Source organism: Bacillus rossius, chromosome 3 (genome assembly GCF_032445375.1).
Source record: "Bacillus rossius redtenbacheri isolate Brsri chromosome 3, Brsri_v3, whole genome shotgun sequence".
NCBI lineage: Eukaryota > Metazoa > Arthropoda > Insecta > Phasmatodea > Bacillidae > Bacillus > Bacillus rossius.
The window spans coordinates 106,669,008-106,692,736 of record NC_086332.1 but is presented as its reverse complement, the minus strand read 5'-3'; the positions used below and the strand labels follow the sequence as shown (position 1 = coordinate 106,692,736).

The following is a 23,729-nucleotide window of genomic DNA, read 5'->3' as shown; positions in this document are numbered from 1 at the left end:
TCTCAAAAATAGAAGTTGTTTTGTTTCCATTAACAATTGCAAATCTTCATCTTATATAGCCAGTCCAGGTGTTCCACAAGGTGGTACCTTGTCACCTTTACTCTTTAATATTTGTATTGATATCTCTCATGTTCCCATTCACTCTTCTGGAGTACTGTTTGCTGATAACTATAAAATCTATAGAACTATTACTTCTCTTAATGATTGTCATTTGCTTCAATCTGACATCAATGTAATTGGTGCAATCTTAATTTAGTATCTCTCAACAAGGAAAAAACAAATAATATTTTTTACGGGGAAATAATTCCCTATTACTTTTGTTTATATTGTAGATAATACTGTAATTCCTTAATGATCTTCCATAAAAGATCTAGGTATAATTTTTGACTCAAAATTATATTTTCATCTGCATATAGACCACTTAATTAATAGTTAAAGAAGAACTCTAGGTTTAATCAAATATATCACCTTTTATTCTACTAATCCTGATTCCATTCTTCCTCTGTATTTTTTTTTAATTAGGTTAAAAATATAATGTTGTTCAATTATTTTGAATTCTATCAATTCATCTGATTCTCCTAAAATTGAGTTCATTCAAAATAAAAATATCCTTCCAATCATAATTTAGTTCCTCTAGCTGATCGTAGAACATTACTTAATTCTTTCTTCATTAAAGATTGTTATAACTGTAAAATTGATTGTAAATATATTCTCAACAACACTAGATTCAGAGTTCCACAATTTCTCAGTTGCCTTAAAGTCTACCTTTTACTCTTTACAAACAAAATGACATTATCTGAAGACTAATTTCTAATTATTAAAAGCTTGATGATTCTGTTACAATCACACTTCACATATAATTCCTTTGTTTACTATTAACTTCTAAATATTTAACTTAACATTCCAGTGGTATGTTTGTGTTGTTTTATTTTTGTGTCTAATTATGTTATGTTAAATGTTTTTAGGTGTCATAGTCTATTGTCTGTTTTGTTCTTTGTAATTTGTATTACTTATTATATGTATGTATTAGTGTTTGTTTTATTTTAATTTTATATTTCTTATTTTATTTTTGTTGTGCATACCCTTGCTACTCTTTATTGAGTGTTGGTCTGCATGTCACAAATGTGTAAATAAATAAAAAAATAAATAGTGACACAATAATGCTTAAAAGTGTTCATGACTAGAATACATGAATTTTATCAGTTTAGACAATATCACAAAAAGAAACAAGCCTAGGGGCAGAAACCCATTCTCTGTCCAGGGAGAGATTGAGACAGCAGCCAGGCCTTGTGATTGTCATATTAGGCTCAAGTGACTCCCCATAATTTTTAAACGGGAACAGTTGGACAATACTGGCGTGGTATTAGAGGAGGTAAATGACCATGGGAGATGTTACTAGGTAACGAACCAGAACATGGAAGCTGCAAAAATAATTTAAGGAGGTTTTCAAGATTTTGTATATAGCAGTTAGAAATTTATGACGATGCATAAGAAATCGCTGTGAATCTAGCCACATGCTGTATCACTCAAGAAGATCACATACTTTATAGAAAAAAAGAATAGCAAAATAATTAAAACCAAAAATGCATTTATATGGTGGTAGCCGAAAGTGAATTTGACCATAGTCAAATATTATTTTTAAAAATGTGTACATCATCATTTGACTACCATGAAATATTGCAAATGAAACAAATTACACAAAAATTGCTATGACTTGGCTTGTAGTGACTACAGCGAGCGCCTTGCTCTATGAAGCACGCTAATAGAACAAGGCTGTATTAAGGGTTATAGACTTATTTAAAATAGACTGATTAAGATAAAGCAGATGCATGCGGACAATCAGTATCAGCACAGAGGGAGGGTAGTGTTTCACAGGGAGTGGAGGGGGAAAGGGGAATGGCAAGGAGAACACCCACTCGCCAAGGAGGATGCAACTCGAAGTCTTTGGCTCTTGCAGCACCGAGTGCACGTTTTTAAACTATATTTTTATGAGAGTGAAAAGGGCTAAAAATTGTTTTTTCTGAATAATTTTGAGACATGAAATGCTTTGTTTTTGAAAGCAATCAATGGCCTTGCATTATACCTTTATCTTCATTTCTCTGCCATCTAATGATATGGTTACAGTAGTTGTCCTATACACAAGAAGAAAACTGCATACTAGTTCATCGGGCTTAGAGATGATACCTCACTAGAAGTGTGCTGCAAATTAGGAATTTCCTCAGGACACTTATTTCACGTTTGTTTACATATGTATTGTAAATATTACTGAGATTTTCGGGGCTAAATTTAATTTACTTTCCTTGACTGTACCCTCCTCGTTAACTCTTTTCTTGTCTGATTAGCACCATCTTTCCTGGCTTAGACTTTATTCCTATGCAGTGTAAGGCCCCTGTTCAGTTGGTCCTGCCTCCCTGCAGGCACAAGTTTGAAATTATGAACCCTTGCTGTGCCACAGGCATGACCAACAGACCTGAGTGCTAGCTCGAGTGAGTCCTCCTTGGCACACCCACATTTTGAGCCGCGCCTGAAATCGGTGAGTTTCGTCATGTGCCCGTATCCAAATTTCAGCCTCCTGATCACGCCCCAGGGGCTCTGTTCCCTCCATTCCCGCCACTGCAGCATCCGACCCCTCCCCCTAGCCCTCCTATGTTTGCGCTGAGTTTCTAATAAATGAGACCATGAGCAATGACCGGTCATGAACCCCATGCCCTAGGGCCGCCAGCCGCACCTGCCCTAAACACCTCGCTACTAACACAAACACCATCCCCTGGCAAACTCCCTAACCAAAGCCAAAATAGTTTCCATTCTGTTCTCCAGGGAGCAACAGCATTTGGCTGTCTTGAGAATCTAGCCTGACATAGTTTCTCAGCCTCGTGTCTGAGCACGCCACACGCACGACCCAGTTACCCCTGATTGTAGACCAATTGTACAACATAGTTGGAGTTCTTGATTTTTTTTTTAGTGCACTCCCGCTCGCATCTCTGGGCCAATCAGAAGGCTGTTTCCCCTTCCCATTGCTCCTTGGCACCTAGCATGCTTTTTAATTACTGGGACCTCCCAACTTCAGGTTGGAGTTGCTGTTCTGCCGTCATCCCGACAATAATCTGCCCCCCGCAACTCGGCCGCGAGTAATTCTGTATCTACTGTTGATTGAAGGCAGACAACTAAAATACGGGTTGTAGTTCCCTTGATTTAGGGAGTGGTTCCCCTACAGTTACCTCTTTATCATTCTTTAATAGAGGTGCGACACCACCATTCCTGCTATTACTGAAACTTCCAGTCTCCCTAATGTCTATCCTTGCTTTGGAGGTATGACCTCATGCGCCATATCCTTGCAGTCAGTAGGCGACAGAATAAATGTACCTAAGTGAAGAGTAGGCCATCAGAGAGCTCAGAGCTTACGTCAGACTATCGAAGAGGAAATCTGGATGTTAACCAAACAAATTAAACAAATTATATGCAAGGAAATTTTAAAACAAACTTGTTGCAAATTTTTTATATAAGGATGTTTTTGTATAAATTAAAATAATTTTCTCTTACAACCCCGGTTAGGAACCTACTGTAAGATTATTTTCTAAACAATCATAAATTCCTTTAAAATTGTAAACCACTAGGGGTCTATTATCACAATAACATTATGACAATGAAGGGATAATTGGCATATATTAAATGACTTACTTAGAAGCCCGAACCTTGGTGTTCTTTATTTAGTAGTGTTACCTTATGATCTACCTGATACTCTCCTTTGTTTTTAGGGAATATTCTAAATAGCTTGTGCTCCCCTATTGTAAATTTTACTTGAGTATCTTGTTTTTAATTTTGTTTTTCAGAATGTCTTCCATGTTACCATGTGCCCCAGACGAAGGGGCAAGTTTAATTATTCTAGAGCATGAATGTGTGACAGAAGCACCAATGAGCGTTACACTTAAAATCCCGCCTCACTTAAGGGCCAGTTTTATGACATTTGGATAAACATAGGGCTAATATGTAAATGTAACTGATAATAGCTCTTAGTTTTATCTTACAACCCTCAGTTAATGTCTGACTCTGAGATAATCTTATGGTTAAAGTTTACCATGGATGAACTGGTAGCTAGCTGATTAACCTGGATCTAACAGGCATCAAAAAAGAAAATAGTGAGATATCAGGGAAGGTTGGTTAGTGATAGTGATGACTGTTTAGGAAATTTCAGTGTATTTTAATGCAGGATTCGATGAACTAATTTAATACTCCACACAAAATGCTTTTTTGTTCCATTCATCAAAGTTTGGTTAAAAATTATGTAATGTGATAATATAGGTAGGCCTATCGCTAAGGCGTATATTATATTTGCCTTTAATTAATTTAAAAAAATTAAACTCATGTACATAAATTTAAATGTAGTGGCTTAAGACATGTGTAATTTACTGCATTTAAAAAAGAGTGTTATTTTAATGTATAAAATTTTTGTGTTCATGAGAATTAACTTGTAAATTAACTACCAGAACTTGTGTATGTGTGTGTGTTTGTGTGTGTGTGTGTGTCGAAAATTTGTTAAAAAAAAGTATGCATATGCCTGGATTGAAATGTGCTTCAAACCAATCCAGACATGGGTCAATTTTGCCCAATTACAATTAAATGTGAAAATCAGTGTATTTTTTTTGCCCTCTATCTTGACAAACCTATACCTTTAATAATATCATTGAAATGAAAACAGCACACAAATAGAACCCACATCAGTGAAATGAAAATTAACATATAGTTTCCCGAGGTAGGGTCTACATGGATGTATTATTAAATAATCAATATGACAGAAAATAATAATTGTTCTGTAATGGAAATCTCTTTTCTCTATGTCTTAAATTTTTGTTTGCAGAGAGTTACTTCCGTTTGGTTTGTCTTAAATTAACTTAACATAACCTAACAAAGATTGTGCTTTTAAATACAAGAGTATTGTTGAAAACAAGACAACTGGCACGGTTATGCATCTTAAATTGAAATATTTTTTTTTACTGCAAAGAAAGTTAGATGTGAAAGTAATTTTTTTGTTTATTTTATGTAATTCTGTTGCCAGATAAAGTATGGCATATTTTTTGTTGCAGCCGTCATAATTACGATTCACAATTCAAACCAACAGCTGAATATCAGTCTACCAGAGAGAGATTCCTTGCAACAATTATTCTAATTCATTTTATTACCAACACATCCAATATTACACCACACGCTTTGTCAGGTTTCGGTTAGCCAACCTTCGGCTAAATATGAGTTGTAATACACCACTCATTCTTTAACTGGATGTTAGCTTAACTGAAGGTTGACTAGCTTTCGGATTCAACAAGAGGTTGTAAAACTGGCCCTAACACAGGTACACACCTGGCAGGCAGGCAAACCTCTTAAGACTGCATAACCCTTGTTTTATACACTAGCTAAACAAATTTTATTCCTTGAAGCTGCTCTTTGCATTGTAGATTTTTTTGATTAGCGTTATCATTGGACGTTTTTGTTAGTGTTGTAGTCACACAATCTAATTCTGATTCCAAAATTGCAATGTGCATAGGAATGCTGTGATATTTATGTTTTATTGTTTCCTACTCTAACTAATAATGCTATTTTAAAACTTTTAATCATCACAATTACAGTGAGGATAGGTATGTCATTGGAACTGTAATTAGCTGGACACTGGAGTGACTGAAAACTCTTACTGGACTAGCACACTTTGAGGTAGGCATTTCTCACTTATGTTTTCAAAGACAAGGGATCAGCAAAAAATAGGGATTGGCCAATCAAATTCTCAAATTCCATCAAATCTTTAGTATTGAAATGATTTTCGTATTCGAGGGAAAAAAATTAACAAAAAATATTGAAGTCTCTCTGGACTGAAAGTCCCAGACAGCCTCCGAATCGTGGACTGACAAGAAGAGAAGCACAATAGGGTAGGGGGAAGGGGAGGGAGGGACCAGGAAAAGCAGTAAAAATTGTTAGTGGAACAGACAAAGTAATTAATGAAAGTTTTCAATCAAAACACACTGTAAGTTTATTACATATTTCCTTCACCTTCATTGAACATTTAAACATGGCACGTGATATTAGATGTTCTGTAAAAGGGAACATATCCAGGACCAAATCTACATTCAAAACAATACTGTCAAGGGCAAGGGGGATGGGCTTGTTCATGCAAAAGAAATGCTCGTACAAATTATCCACACAAAATCTACATAACAATTTAAATATATAGATATGCCAGCCTATGCAAGAGGCAGAACTACGTATGCCCAATCAGTGGGCAGAAATATAAGCGAACATTTATATATTCTCTGCTCCATTGTCAAACTTATAAGAGAAAGAACACGGGATGCAACAAGCACACACAAAAAAAAAGACATTTTGCGGACGTGCTTACACGTAGCGATTGAGTCTACCAGCACACATTAATATACCAAGAGCTTAAGAATATGAAATACGTAAAAAAATTACGTTAAATCTGTCAGAAGTACCAGACATGCGATGCAAATCAAGGGTGATAAATACGGCAGGTATGCCCAGGGAGAATTTACACTTAATGTGAGATGCACGACCACATTACACAATTGCAAAAATCCACAAAGTGGAGATTTTGTACGTCCTAATCTACTTGTCCTGAAAAGATCAACTTAAACGCGAGACTAGAGAAAGAGCAAAATTGACATGGCTCGCATTTAAGAGCATTTAGACAAGAGAAGAAGCAACATTGTCACGGGTTCGGGAAGTCCAAGGACACTGCTGACCATGCAAACCAGTTCAACTATATAAAAAACTAACATGGGAAAAGCAAATTACTGTGCCACCAAAACGTCAAGCACCCGGGACATGCCCATGTCAGACATGGCCTAGCTTTCGTTCATCTGTGCAAACTGAGATGAGTTAAACCGCCCAACCAGAAATCAAAAACAGTTTATGACACAGCAAATAGTTAAAGCCAAACTTAAGAATTTGCACTCAGATGGAAGTCAAAACAATTAATGTGTAAAATAATTAAGGCAGCAAAGTTACAATTACATTATATTAAACCTGTTCCACCACGCCAGACCAACGTTTGAGTGAAGTTCACTTACTTTGCAAGGGCATGCCGACCTGGGGCTCCCGCTGCTACCAGTAGACTATGCAGATTATCAAGCATGCAACCCATGCCTGATCTCAAGAACAGAACTGAGGCTATGTATAGTGTACACACCCTTATAAATCCTATGCATGCGCCAGAGTGCAGACGTGAAGGGGTAGGAGTGGGGAATCGAATGGGTGAACAGAGATATGACAAACTTAGCTGAGTAGGGATGGGTGGTAGGATGGGGAAGAAGGAAACTCGGCTTGTTCAAGGGGAAATCGCCTCCCGCCCACGTTTCAATATTATTTATTCCTACAGAAGCTATCAAATTTTTTTTTTTTGTATATGCCACCATCTACAATACTGAGAATGTTTGTTTAGCACTTCAAGGAATGTTTTTTTATACTAAACGTAATAGTTTACAACCTAAACATGTAAATATTTTATTTTATTTTAAAATTAATATTCAATTGGTTGAATGTATTTTCAAAACTTAAATTTCTGTATTTGTGCTTACATACCATTTATTCTTTACTCTTCAGATCGATATTCAGATTGGAGGCACTCTTTTAAGAATCAAATTCAAAACTTTAATATGAAAAAAAAAATTGTTCCGGCCCATCACTATTAAAAAATATTGAGTAAAAGCCTAAACAAATTTGAATTCGGAATTACAGTATTAAAAAGAAAAATATATATAGATATATTTGTACTGATACTCAAAATTTCAAACACTTGTATTTCTCTGTCAAGTTTCTGATATATAAATAGTGCTATGTAGCTCTTCAGATGATAAGATTTTACTATTTTTCCTTCTAAATGTACATGTTCATTCAGCACTGATTGCATATTGTATTAATATGCATTCAGCACTGATTGCATATTACTTATTAGTTTTCTCTATGTCCCAAAATGGTTTGGCCATCCATCTCTGAGTGATTTTATTTCAATTCTTGTGTATATTGATTTTTTATTGCTATCAAAACCAGACAGTTTTGTTTCACTAGTTATATTTAAAATAACTTCTAGAATGCAGAAAACATGACAGAAGCTAATAAACTAACATTTTAAGAATGTGGCATTGTCTGCATGCTTTTGTGTATCACAACCAGTCCTGTTTGGGATTGCTTGCCCCTACAAACAACATTGGGTTAATATACATTTACTTTTCACTAACATTACTCTTTATTTTACTACAAACAGGTACTACATATGAAATTAATTTTTTTTCTGTATTTACAAAAACTTAGAACTTACTGGAATAAAAGAAATCATAATTTGAAATTATAAAACAAAATTTAAAACTAAAAATTAAACCATAAAACCTTTTCTTAAAGAAATTTAGGATTAAACTTGCTTTTGTTGATCTTAATATCATTTATTTCTGTGGTTTTACATTATGTACCCTATATCATTTTAACTAGTCTTAAATAATTTAAAATGTGATATGACAAGTTACTTGTTTGAAAATACTATAAATATTTGGAAACTTCTAGGGGAACTTACTGAAGAAGAAAATACTGCCAAAACAAAAAAATCTAAAAAAGGTAAACAAGTATTGGAGAACAAAAATGAAAACGTGGAAGGTAATGAAGGTGTTGAAAAAAATCCTGAATCTCCTGATAATGTAGATGTAGTTAATGGAGTTAAGGTTGAAGATGATTCTCTTGATAAAGTTGAGAAATCTAACAGTATTGAAAGTAATGATATTGATGAGAAGAAGGAAAATGAAAGTGAAGATGAGAAAAGTGTTGACAAGGCTGAAAAGAAGGAAGTGAGTGCTGAAAATGTTGAAAATACCAAAAAAGTGGGGGAAAGTGATAATGATTCATCTGATTCTGACACCAAGGTAAGTTGTTATATTTATAATGAACTATTTTATAGCCTTAATTATTGGAAGCAATTTTTACAAAATTTAGTGTGAAAGTGTCAATGAGGCTGGAATTCTGATTGGCAGAGTTTTGTTTACAGAATTCCACAAAATAGTAAGTGGGTAAAATAAAATAAAATTAAAAAACCTCTGGGAAAAGGTAGAAATGTAGTTTTTATGTTAGGCACTTTGTTATAATTTTACAATTTTTTTTCCTTCACGTGGTTTCTTACTTGTGTCATCATCATCATCAATCACCAGTCATCATCAGATAATCATTACTAATCATCATCTCATACTCAATAATCATCCAATCATCATCTAATTCATAAACCTATATCAATCTCCATCATCATCCATCAATATCCATCCATCACCATCATAAAATCATCACCAATTATTATATCATCAATCATTATCACATCGTCAGCAATCATCGATCATTCATCATTATTTATTATGAACATTATCAATCATAATCATTATCCACCACCACCACCTCCTCCTCCTGCTCCTCCTCCTCCTCCTGCTCCTCCTCATACTCCTACTCCTCCTGCTCCTCCTCCTCATACTCCTACTCCTCCTCCTACTCCTCCTCCTCCTGCTCCTCCTCCTGCTCCTCCTCATACTCCTCCTCATACTCCTCCTCCTCCTCCTGCTCCTCCTCCTGCTCCTCCTCCTACTCCTCCTCCTACTCCTCCTCTTGCTCCTACTCCTACTCCTCCTCCTCCTCCTCCTGCACTCCTTTAACTTATTTTTCTTCCTCTCCTCTGTCTTTGGGGCCTTCTTCCTGTGTAAAACTCCATTATTTTGCTAGGCGGCCTTTCTCTTCCACTTCTTTGAACATGGCCATACCTCCTCATTCTTGCATTTTTCATGATCTATCCTGTATTCATGCTTATCATGAAACCTGAACTTATTTCTATGTTCAGCCTGGCTTTCCTCTGTCCCAGGAACAATAGGCCTCAAGCGAGATGGTGCAGTGGTGAGACACTGAACTCACACTTCAGAGGCTCTGGTTGGAATCCCAGTCCAGCTATGCTGACTGTGGTTCTCCAGGGACTCCCGTTGTCCCTGTAGGCAAATACTTGGGGTGGTTCCTCTTCCTTGGTTTCTCATTCCTGTAATTTCCTCAGTCTTGACTAGGTAATTTCAATAAAAAAAATAAGCAAGGTTTCTCCTTTAAACCTGAAAAACACACTGAAATTGACTAAATGTTAGCTACCAAACTGGATTAGTATATTTTTAATACTAGTATGAGCCTATGATGTTTTAAAACCTATCTATCTTCATCTTACTCAAACATAAAGAGAAACAAAAAATGTTTAATTTTTTAAGTTGGCATTGGTTACATTGAATTGATGGAAATGATAACAGTGCCAACTATGTATTGTGTGGTAAATATTGTATGGTTAAATTGACATGATATATGTATTTAAAATGTGTTTCAATATGTATTTATACTTAATGTATTTATGTCATCTTGGAAAATTGATTGATGAGACAGGGAAAAATATTTGGTTGTACAGTGAAAACAGGGAAATTTTGTAGCCCATGCCATTAAAGGGCTTTGCCAACTTCTTGGAATGTTCAGTGTGGTGGAAATAAGGAGACAGTAAGTTTGCATCAGCAACACTTCTTTCGCACACTTGACCATGACTTGTTAAACATTTAGTTTATTTTGCAAACCTCTGTTCCCTGTTTTTTATTCACTCAGTTTGGTGTCGTGTACATCAGTAGTAAGAAAATAGGAAATTTTCAAACAGTCTTTTTTAAATAGAAGTGTTTGGTGCATTTCAGTTGTTCCAAATAATTGTAAGCTCTAGTTTATTTTGCATGGGTATTCTGTGATGAATGTTCCATATTTTTTTTGTGTTGTTTTCCATTCACTTTGAATGCTCTGACTTGATTGGTTGTCTGCAGGTGGTGAAAAAAAAGTCTTGGCGTCGTGATAAGCTTTTGTCTGGCAAGCTTTCGCTGACTGACTCTAGTGAAGAGGAGAGGTGCTGGGAAAAAAATAAGGCGAAACGAGAGGCAAAATTAGAAAAGTAAGTAATATTATCTTTTCTTTTGTACAGCATTTTTTTATTTAAAATAACTATACAATAATATTGCAAAGGTGAATTTGCAAATATTATTATTTTTAATAAATGAGCATTTTTTTTTCATATCTCGAATAATTTATATGAAAATTAATTGAATCCCTACTTAATCTGTGGACAACTACTTGAAAGAAAAAATAACCATCTAAGTGAAACTATTTAAAATAATCATGTTGAGGTTGTAGTTTATCGTATTTTTCTTTTCTTAAAACATAAAATATGTACTTGTTGCCATCAGTAAATCTATACAATACAAAATTGTCATAGCTGAATGTTTTGTGTTGTAAACAATACTAAATGATCATTCATACATAAAAATATTGATGTAGTGTATTTAAGTAGTTCCATATATATTGAAGAACCTTTTAAGTTTAGATGGAGGTATAAAGTGACACAGTTACGCACCTCTAGAGGCAAGAGATATCAAGGAATTGTCACAGCTTCACTGGCGTGGCAACTTGCTCGTCCTTGTCATCTCTTGCTGTTAGTGAGGGCTCAACATTAAGACAAGGGAACCTCTGAGGATTGTATTAAGTGTACCACTAAGGTACAGGCTCTGTGTTGATCAGACTTTGGACAGCTGTAGAGCTGTTTGTGAAAATTACTGATGATACATAAGCACCATCAAGTCCATCATTGTAACTGTCACTGTAACTGATTGTGACTGCTTTGACTGTTGCATCTGTCCCAGTGAATGTAACATTCTGTGGTACATATTACATCTATTTAAGTCAAGCCATATATTTTGTTGGTTAAAATGCTAAGCATGTAAAGTTTTTTTTTTTTTTTTTTTTAATTTATGTAGTTTTCTTCATTAACAACACTTCAAAATAGTAACTCCTTGAATTCGGTAATGTGAATCATATTTAAATTTGATACTCTTTATGCGATGTGAGGGTCTGTTCTGTCAATGTGCTTGTTCGTTTGCACTGCTGCAGGTGGCTGTCCATGTGTTTGTCTTGTCTTGAGTGATCCACTCAGTTTCATACTGTTACGATTTACCGCGGGTTCGTAAAGGATAGTCCATTTAAAGATTTTTATCACACACACAGTTTTATTTATTGCCACTACTTATGTCACTTACAAAAATCTTGCAAAATGGCAAATAATTACAGTAGAACCCCGATTATCCGCGACTCGATCATCCGATTCGCGGAATAACCGCGATTTATGTCCATCAAGTCCAATTTTTTAGTTACATATAACCAATGATTCAAAATGTATGTAAATGTTAAAATACTTTGCAAAATGTATGTTGGTCAAAGTACTTTGACTCAGTTATGTTTATATACACAGAAAGTTTAAAAAAAAATACTAGTACATACATACGTATGTACATAATATTTTTGTGTTCCATGTTACGTGAATAGATTATACACTGGTGCGCGATTCCACGTCCGCATGACAGGACTGTACACTCCCGCGCGCAGCACGGCGCCGTGCCACAGAGATTACCCGGCGCATGGACACAGTCCATTCCATTAGTGTACGTTGTTGAAGCGTGAAGGTGGTGATAATTTTATGTATTGTAACAGTGATCTGCATTACGACGGATTATACCGTTGTGTTGTGCGGAAGTGTTGAGCGCAACATTTCATCATGTCATCAAATGAACAGAAAAGAAAGCGAGTGGTACTGTCCATCGACAGCAAAACAAAAATTATAGAAAGATTTCAGAGTGGAGAAACGATTGCAAACTTGCGACTGAGTTTAATGTCGGTAACACAACAGTGCGCGACATCATAAAAAATCGCGAAAAAATCCTTTAGTTTGCTTCACAGGCTGACACTTCAAGTGGATTGAATAAACACAAGACGATGAAAGAATCCACATTTAGCAGCTTGGACACTGTTTGTTTGAATGGTTTCAACAGAAAAGGTCGGAGGGTGTACCATTAAGTGGCGTAATTTTATCACAGCAGACGTAAATTTAAAAAAAAACTAGGCTTGACATAAGAATCATTTTCCTGTTATATTACTTCTCCGTTATTTTATGAGCACCGACTGTACGGAAGTGTGTGTGTTGCAACTAGTGCTTGGCACGCAAGATAAATTCAGCCTATCACTTGCTGACGCGGCGCAGTGATACAACGGTGTTTGTTTATTTCAAAACTCAGCTAAGAGTGAACCGAGAATAGATATAACGACCCCTCACGGTTCCCGAGATTAGGGTCGTTATAGAGAGGTGGTCGTTATAAGATTTCCGACCCATCTGCAACACTAAGTCATAATAGGCCGTTTTTGCACTAATTCCACGTTCAGCAAGCTAAAAATAAAAAATCTAACATTTAAAATTCATATAAATAAAGGGGGATAAAAACACCGTGAATTATACGAGACAGAGACACCGTTTCAAAACCATCAAATCAAGTCTCAATGCACTGGTATGAAAAATCTTATCTCGAAAAGAATTTTGAAGGCAGTCGTTCTGTAAAACAATAACCAGCCTGATGGTGTTACTGACAACAGAGCAATGAGCTAAGTGTGGCAGCGTCGCTTACGGGCGATGAAAAGAATGCGTGACCTTGGCAGCTATCAGCTGTCTTGGGCCCTCGGACTGGCAGGCGGCTAGTCACACACTTCGGTGCAACGACTCGCGGGCCCATGTCTCCGCACACTAAAGACTTAAAAACCACTGCTGCCCAGCACTAAGCAGTCCGCTTCTATGTCAACAACGCACAAGCACACAAAGCATGTGTATATATGTAATCTCCGAATGTCCACAGATGGCTGTCTGTGGGCTAATGACCTTTGAGGCAAGCATGACTCGGCTAACCGCAATTTTCGATTATCCGACTCACTCGTCCCCTTCATTAACACGGACAATCGGGGTTCTACTGTAATTACACTTAAAGAAAGGTCTATTCCCCAGTCACTCGTTCCACACACCTCACTGGGCCGCACCTCTCGCCGCAGCACCCCTCGTGGGTCTCCGCCGCAGGACTCCGTCGCCGCACTCCGCCGCCGCCGACGCACTTCCCCTTCGTTGAGATCCCACTCGACTCCTCGCTCGCAACTTCGCTCGGGACTCCGCCGCGGGAAAACTCCTGACTCCACTGAAATCACTCACTCCCTCCCCTGGAAACTTTTTTCAAGGACTTCGCCACTCTGCCGCACCCGCGGCACTATCGCCCGGAAACTTCGCTGTGGGAGAACTCCCGACTGAACACTCCAAACTCACTTACTCCCCGACTGGCGTCCTTGGGCATATATATAGGCCCCGACGCAATTCCAGAACTCACGAGAGCGGACGGGGCCAGTCGCGTTATCGCGAGCCGTCCCGACAGCAGAAATCTCTCAAACACGTGTCGGCGGCTCGCGTAACTCCGCAGCTGTCAGGTTTCGGATGTCAAACTAACAGTGCCGTGCGGGGGGAGCGAAGGGCTGGAGGGAGGTAAAGCGGCGACCCAGGTACGCACAGCACATCTCATGTTACGCGGCATGCGATGCAGCCCAGCTAGCTCTGCACCTGCGCGTGACGTGGCCTTGCTAACGTTCGTAACAATACATACCATTGTTAGATTTATATTTAACTGCAAAATTCTGTAGAAACACAAAATAAGAAGTAAATAAAGGTTGCCATTGTCTGAATTGCACAATATGGTTTCATTGAACTTTATTCACACATGTAGTAAGAATGAAGAAAACCAAAGGCAATATCTTTCTAAACCAATTAGTGAGTTATAGAATACAATATTTTCATCGCAATATGCATATGAGTAAAAATTAATATACAATTAATTCAATATCTTGTTTCTCATTGTAGTTGTTTTATGATACAGGCCTATGTTCCCTTGGTGTTTTTGTGGGGAGGAGGAAGGGTGGCTTTGCAAAAACCACAAGGAGTTAGTATACTGGTTCCATTAATAACTGGAATGCAGGTGGAATGCAGTTCGGCAATATACCTGTTATAAATGGTATTCCGTACATTTGTCATAACTTCTTATTTGAAAAGATAATGAACAGATTCACTGGTTTACGTAAACAAAAATTACTCTTTATAATTTTTATGGGAATAACTGGATTCATGATATACAAATTTTTATAAGACAAAGGTTTGACAGAACATGCTATCACATTGTGCAAGTCTTAAATGTAGCTATTAAACACATTTTTTTCTTTTGATCTTATTGACCAAAAAGTCAGGATTAAAAAAATACACAATACAATAAAACAGTGACATGTCTAATGGTAAGAAACCATCATTTTCAAGCAATGAATTCACTAGATTGTAGAAAATTGAAACAAGAATTGCTGTGCTGGGATCAGAACCCGAGTCATTCTTAGTGTGTGTGTGCTGATTACTACAACACCATCTCATTTAGAGCACAAGTGAATCCAGGATTGATTAAAAATTGTATTTAATGTACTCCTGTTAACTTAATGTTTTACTTTTACAGTGACCATAGTTTTATTTAGTAGTTGGTAAAATTAATGTTCTGTCTTTCACTTATAGTGAATCAGATGGACAAGACAGTACTGAATCAAAACCAAGGTAATTTTTTTTGTAAGTACGTACCTTGCATGATTTCAACCAATCAGGGTACTGCCTTTTTCCCTACATGTTTCTTTTCTGCTTCATTATAGAAACTTTTAGGCTTGTTCTATCTCTAAAAAGACTAACCACTTCCTTTTTAACCTAATTGTGTCTTTTACTTATAATGATTTATTATTATGTGTAACATTATTACAATTTAATCATGTTTGCTACCTGTAGGTACAAGCAAAATGTATGTGTTAATACAGAAAACTTGAGTGCACTGTTTAGGTGAAAGCAATAGGTAAGTTATGTTATGTTTAGCTGAACATAGACATTAATTATTATATTGAAACTAGCATTTAAGAAAATGGTAGAGGTCATCTTTTTATGTAAACTATACTCAGTAAAAATATAAATATTTTAGATATGACTTAAAACATTAATTAAAAATATTTTTCTTGGCTGCAGAAATTTTCTTTTAAACTTGAGTCAGTACATTCATTGTGGTATTCTTACTGCAGCTGAGAGATTCAACAATTGTTCAACAGTTCACATGCCATCCTCCTGGGTTTGACAACCTGTGGCATTGCACTTTAACTGCAGTTCCTGGAGGCTGTGGCAGCCTGTCTTGCTGGACCCTTGGGTGTCGCTCAAGCAGGCTGTGTGGCACCTCATAGTCACACCATCAAACATCTTGTTTCCCTACGTGTGACCGAAGTTTAGGGGTTCCCAACCTTGAGGATTTTAGCTTACCTGACATAAATTTTTCCTAAGGCTCACATACTTTGGGGTATTAACAACTCTGATGATAAAATGGTGTAACAAATAAACATTTATCATTGAAATTCTAATCTGTTTGTAAACTGCTTTTCATCTGTAAAATTGGTTGTAATATGCAAGCTCAATAGGTACCCACCAACTTAAAAATGCAGGGTTAAAAAAACACACACACACCCCAAAAAAAAAATTACGTTGCATCTTAATTATGGTTTGAGACTTGGTCAGAAATGTTTAGTGGTCCTGTGGCGGACTGCAACTTGGTGGTTGGGAAACACTCTCTAGGTGTTGAATGATCTCCTGGAGATTATTGCAACTTGGTGGTTGGGAAACATTGAACTAGGTGTTGAACGATCTCTCTGATACTGTTGCATGGACATCATTTAATCATTTTTTATTAAGTGATCAAGGATAAATAGCACTAATTAGAGTTTTCAATTTCTAATACTGTAAATTAAGTTATCATAATTGTTTAAAACTTTTTGTAAAGACCAATAATTTTTGTTTAGAAAGGTTATTCATGTGGAATTAGGCAGTCATCTTACTTCTACCGTATTGCTTTCAAATAATATATATATATATATATATATATATATATATATATATATATATATATATATATTGCTTACCATTGTCATTGAGAGAATATTTTCAGTAAATATTTGAACCTGATCATGTTGCATGCCTTTCTGGTATACTGTAGGTACTTTCAGGATTGTTATGTGCATGGTAAATGATTTTTAATGTAATTTTGTAAAGTGATGTGAGGAAATGAATGTTGCATACCTGTAAATTTTTTTTCTGTGCCTGCTTGCGTAGGTTCCTTAACCTCCTCTCTTCTCATTTGCCCCTACCACCTTCCTCACCACATTTATCACAGAGTGATGTAATGTATTGCATGCTTGGTAGTTATTAAAAGTGCAAGTACATAGATATAGTATTCATTTTTAAGGACAGTGCATCCTAAGTAAAGTTCCTGGAAAAGTTGTTAAGATAATTATATTTGAGCTTGCAAATTTTTCAGTATTTTGGATTTATACATGTCATTTTTTTGATACTTTTCCTAATATTTTAAAAATTGTTTTGAAGTTTTGGTCATGGTTCTTTTATGTCAATTAATGGCAAAATAATAATACAAATATTTTCTGAACACATATTTCCTGTGTCAAAACAAATTTTCAAAACATGCATGTTAAGTATCAATTTTATATTTTGTAAAGTTTGTTTTAGTAAATAACTTGCAAAAGTACCCGAATTATAATTTTTCCTTTTTTGAGAAATTCTGTTGAAACCAAAATATGGAGTTTCTATGTATTAGTTATTTTTATTAAAAAAAAAAAAATTCTGTTGTAGTGTTCCAATCTGTTCAAAATTTAAATTAACATATTTTAACATTTTCTTGACAAAAGTTTAATTTAAGACATTGTTTACAATAACGTATACAGTGTTCAAACATTATTGCTATCCTGTGACCATGCATAGCCATAACCTCAGAATCAACGTTTTACACTCAACATGTGTTAGATTTTTCACGGTATTAGTAGTTGTTGAGTTGTTCGCCATGTGAGCTCCACAATTTAAAGTTTCATCAGATGTAAAAATTGCTAGGTATATCATGCAGGTTTTACACTACAGCATTATACACCATGTGTTATATTGTTTTATGAAGAAAAACAAACCCGGTTTACAAACAGGAGCACTCTTTTTATATTGTTTTCAGGATGGTATGGTATCTGTTTATTTATGTTTATTAATTTTAAGTATGATATTATTTAGAAAATTAAGTGTGTTATTCTGAAATCACCATGCGTAGTTAACACAATACTCTTAATGAGAACCGTTGTTGATAACAAGGTAAAATGTGTCTTTCTGTTAAACAACTCTTGTTTTTGCAGTTTTATAGACATCTTCACACCTTCAAGCATACCTGGGCACCATTGTTGTGTATGAATAACTAACTGAAAAAAGCAAATTAAAGCAGACTTTAAATTATGCTATAATTATCTGAAAAATCCAACTCGTGACCATAATATTGTAACAAATAATATTGATTGCGAGGGTCAAACTTATTAACTCTAATCCAACTTAACTTAATCAAATTTGACAATAACACAAAATGAATCTCACCATTCTCACAAATCTCAGTTCTTTAGTTGAATCTTAGTTAACACAACAAAATAATAAAAAAATTACTTAAATTAACAAAGGGACTAGACTGTGTGACTTATCATTAATTTCGTCTTTACTCAGCGGCAAAGCGGACCACTTGGTTTAGTATACAAATTATTTCTCGAATGCAAACAATCTGCAACATGGATTTATCTGGTGCCAACTTCAAAATTCAAAGCATTCAAATACATTGAACTATTATATTACAGCTTGGAAAAGCTAACTTTCAAAACAAATCTGAGTTCATGGTGCTTTCATATAACTTTACTCAGATTAACCAAACAAAATGACTATCTTTAAGTAGATATCCCAAGTAATGTGAATTGTTCTTACCAGTCTAACAATCAAAATCAGCAAAACCGTTATTTAGTATTTAAAAGAGATTAGTAATTTCTTTACATGGTTTTTTACCTAAACAAAATACTGTTAGATGAGTCTTATTTGTTTTGAAAAAATTATAACGGTTCGTTACATACAAAAATAAACAGATGTTGCACCAATTTTAGTTTTTGTTTTTATTTTTTCACAGTAGAATGCTGCACTGACAAATCCAAACACTTTTCAAATCTTTCTCACTCGTTCCACTCGTACATCCGCCTGTCGAAAAACTGCTCGCAGCTTGTGCGTTGAGAATTAACGAAAAATAACGTCCTTCAGTAACATTTTACTGTAAGTATACGAAGTCAGTGTGGCCTCAAACGTGGCCGCACCCAGCGAAAATGAACTTCGCCACGAGCCAAACGCCGACATCGGTAGCCGCAATTTCTAATTTAATATATCCAAAAAGTTCCAAAACAAATGATTATTAAACGGCATGGCTCTAGCTACCGACGTTAAATTTTCTCTTCACAATTTATACATAATTTGGCGAGAAGCCACCGAATGCGACCTACTTGTGCAGCGTTCGACGGACGACTGGTGAACTCATGACACCGTTTCCTCCATGCTGGGAGGAGAAGTCACATGACCTCACCGACCAATAACACGCACACTTCATTCACACTTACAGATACAAACCAATAAGAACACAGCAAAGATAATGAAAACGATTTTCGTACATAGAAACAGGGACTTTACATTCTCCTTCTCCCTCCCACACCGTGAAACAGCAGTTATCACACAGTTCCCACGACCAGTGGGGAATTCCAGCTTTTATCTCAGTTGGCGGGGAATCACTGTTTCTTTCTCACTCACACTAACAGGCCTCTTATGCCTCTCTCTTTTACACATCACTCCAGACACAGTCCCGTGTTCTATAACTATTACGCAACACGTTAATGAAAATTAAGAACAGCAATCATAATACAAATTACTTTACCCAATTAAACTTATTTAGAAAAACCTGAAAAAGTAGGCCAAAACAGGCAAAAATTTAGTACAGCGACTTATTTGTGAATAATTACATAAAAGATAGTAATGATTTAAAATGTCTCTTAAAATATAAGGTACCTTCTTAAAGCATACAGCAAGTGAAATATCAACACTTAAATACATATAAACGGTAAAATATAATGAGAAAGACTTTTTAAGAAATATTTACATGCATAAAAATAGTTTAAAAGAAAAATATTTAGCTAGGAGGTCAGGGTTCTTGCAACGTTACAAAATGAATACATCTTGTATTCACGCTGTATCTCACTCTGTGTACTTGTGATAACCGGTTATAATTATAAAAAACTGAAGGTGCCCCTCCGACGTCTGCAAACGAGTTTAAAAGGTCAGCTTTTTGTCGTATACATTTTGAACTTTATTCGCGTATGGGAGTTGTTTTAAACCTCTCAATCCGTCTGGCGATTTGCAGATATTATGATAATTACTCAATAAATATGCGAATAAAATTCCAGATTGCCAAAATTATATTTTTTGGGAATTTTCATAAAATATATTTAAAGGGGTCTGGTAATATTTTATAACCAACAAAAAAGTCTGTGATTTTTTAAAAATTATTTATTGACTAAACTAACGATAAAAAAAAATCTAGTTGCAGAAAATATATTTTTTGCGATTTTTGTTTTGTAAATGTTATATGCTGCGCAGTAACAAAATAACCACATACACTCTGCCAGACTTACAGGCCTTGTTTCGCCAATTGACGAAATTACATTTTTTTTGCAATTTCATTTTGCTGAAAGGACCTTCCCGAAATTTGTCGCGAGCTTTTGGACTATAAGAATTTTTTTTTAGAAACCACTACAGTTTAGCATTTATAGAACTAAAGATTATTTTGACTCCATACCTATTTGCTGTTTGTTTGATATTCTAAAAACTATTAACAATTTTTATATATCAAAACATGGAGATAGATAATTAAACTGATAAATCTAATGACATTAATATCCATAGTCATATATTACCCATTTAAATGATCTTACATTTGATATATGACTTAAGGCACACAAGTGCTATTCTCTACAAAATAAATAATAAATTTTATAAAAATCTTAACAATGTTACATTGTTTTCAGCTACATACCATATACTATTGTTGAAGTGGTTGATAACTGGAATGGTTTGATCATTCCTTGAATGAGTAGAAAGTATTATGCACTTCTATAATAACTTCTATGTTCGGATATCTACAATACAAGTAAAATTAATTTTTAATGAAACTGAAGGGATCGTTATTATTTTTTCACTTGGTAGCAACAAAACTTGTATTAACCAAACTTGCATAGTTTATTTTAACAAGTTTTACATGTGCAATTCGATGACTGGGTGCATCACTACATAGCCAGTGTCCCAGAAATTGAAAAAAAATAGAAGACAAGATTAAGTATTTTTGAAGTTATACCTCTTTAAGTGTGTTGTTGGGAGTGAGATTTTAGCTTTCAGCTGCTCGCGTACAAGCGTGCAAGGAGTACTTGCAAACGGAATACTTGCTAACTGGGAAGATACACTTCTTTAGATGCTGAACTCTGTAAAAGATGGCTGATCGGCTTCATTCAGCCGTGTGTATTACTTTTGTGTACATCACAGGATATAAATGGCCTATAGGTATTAAAAAAATAAAACTATTTAATAGTAAAACTATTCTGTAATACCTCTTGTTTAAATTTATAGTCATAACAAGAAACAGTGGTAACTTTAATATACATTAGCATGCTGGCATTCAAATTAATGTACGCCAATGTTGACATCAAAAGCAAGAGATAGCGCAGCATCCATCACACTGTAGAGACTCAATAAAGTTAAGGTTTGTTTGTAGGAAGTATTTACAGCCTGATTTAAGTTTTTTAAGCGGAAAAAAAACATGTAACTAGTGCCATTGCATGTAAGGGTTTCAAAATGTTTCAGGTTAATTTTTTAGTACACTCTTTTATATAATACATTGTCAATGTATGGTTGTATTTTTTGTAACATGACTTCAATATTTTGGCACAATGTTTTACTTTCAAAAACAGATTTAGTGGATGTGATAAACAAAAAAAAAATGTAATTTTCCATTGATTACAGACATGTATTAACTAAGAATATCTATTTATTGCACACAAATATAAAATAGAAAACAGACTTCAAATGTATTTGTGTCTAACCTACTACTTCTTTAGTGAAGCAATCATTGTTTTCATTGGTATTTTATTGCATGCACTATCCAAATACATACAACAAATGTAAAGAACATAAAAAACATTCATTTTGAAACATTAATATAGTCATGTTAAAATTTTTAATTAATTAAAACTTATTCAATTAAAATTTTGCAGGATCAAAAAAAAAGCACGAAAGGTTTTGGGATCTGACTCGGATGACTTCAAACCAGTTAGCAATGATTCTTCCTCCGACTCCGATTTTGTGTCGACAAAGAAGAGGCAGAGAGGGAAAAACAATTCGGATTCTGATAGTGTGAAAACTATCGATAGTGACTCTTCTAGGTAAGAACACAATTGTTTTGTTTCTTGGCAAGGGATTTGAACTATGTACTTACAATTCAAACTATGGAATTTAGTCAAAACAGGAAGCATAGATTTTCATAGCAAGTAATATAGTCTGTTGTAAACATTTGGACATGTTTACAGGTTCATAATTATTGTTGTATCTTAGCTTTATGTGTATTTTGTTATCTAAGTAAGAGTAACTATACATTTTTATGTAATGTATGTAAATGCTGAGTTGTGCATGGTGCGACGACCCAGAGATATTCCATAGTTCATCAGTTGACATTGATATTTGGGATGTTATTCTTCTTTGTTGAACATTTATTTGAGATGTATTGTTCCGTTTATTACTGACTTCGCATGCAGGCACTGGTAGCTATGGTCTTCGAGTATTGAATTCTCGCCAGGTAAGAAAAGAGGTTGTTTAATTATTCTTCCTAGCTAAGATGCTCGCTGGTCGGCCATTTCAGGAGGAACGAGAGACTTAAGTTTTGGACTGCGGAGCGAATGGACGTTCTCTGCGTGTCACAGTTCCTGGGTTCAGGAATTGCGCGCAGAGGACAAGAAGATACGTGGCTAACGCGTAATTAGTTATTTTTGCAAGTCTTAAGTGAAGGAAGTCTGATTCTTCGTCACACAGACTATAGGGAGTCACATTTCGCAATTACTTTTACTGCTGCGTCAGGCGAATATCTGCCATTATGTGTGTTGCAAGATTTCCGATCATCTTCATGCTGCAGTTCCTGTCTGCGCTGGTGAGACCTGCCCAATCTTAAGATTTTTCAGCACACCTGGAATGGCGTTAACAGTAGCTGTTATCATCAGTATTTCTACTGGATCGTAGTTTAGACTTTCTTTCACAGCAAGACTGCTCGTATATCCTGGAAAACTGAGGACGAGATCAGAGGACCAAGAATAACGGGGTTTCAACTGCCCTCCCCTGAACTAAGCTGGATTATTTTCTTACTAATAACTTATTTATTAGCTAGAGGCTCATGCAATTTAATTTCCACCCTGAACATTACTGGAATTATATATCGGTATCAATGGGTCGTCGCGTGCTAGGAAAATTTGTATAAAATTTTGAGTTATCAAAGTTATCATTTTTTTTCTTATTTTCTATAATATTATTTAATAAACTATGATGAATTTAAAGGTGGTAAATATATAATCCCGTACGATATTCCTTCACGTTGACCTGATACTAGATACCACCCATTCATTAACATCACAAAAAAAAAATTTAATTACAGGTGGCCCACCAATGTGGAGCGGAAAACAGTAAATTCTAATTCCAATACAGTTAACACAATAACGTGGGGTCTGAAATCAAGCGTAATTACACTGTGTTTAACAAATTTGTAGTAAGAACTGTAAAACTTGTTTTTACCGTATTA

The 23,729-nt window shown here is 35.3% G+C and overlaps 1 protein-coding gene across 9 annotated transcripts in view; it reads left to right on the top strand.

The window, feature by feature from the left end:
- LOC134531113 (transcriptional regulator ATRX homolog) overlaps window positions 1-23,729 on the top strand; it is a 258,967-nt gene that overhangs the window by 109,454 nt on the left and 125,784 nt on the right. For 8 of the 9 annotated variants that reach the window (XM_063366679.1, XM_063366674.1, XM_063366677.1 and 5 more), the window contains 4 exons: window positions 8,557-8,909; window positions 10,854-10,978; window positions 15,488-15,526; window positions 22,162-22,329. In XM_063366679.1, the coding sequence (XP_063222749.1) occupies window positions 8,557-8,909; window positions 10,854-10,978; window positions 15,488-15,526; window positions 22,162-22,329 (685 nt within the window). The remainder of the gene's footprint in view (window positions 1-8,556; window positions 8,910-10,853; window positions 10,979-15,487; window positions 15,527-22,161; window positions 22,330-23,729) is intronic. The other variant, XM_063366680.1, reaches the window with a different exon arrangement.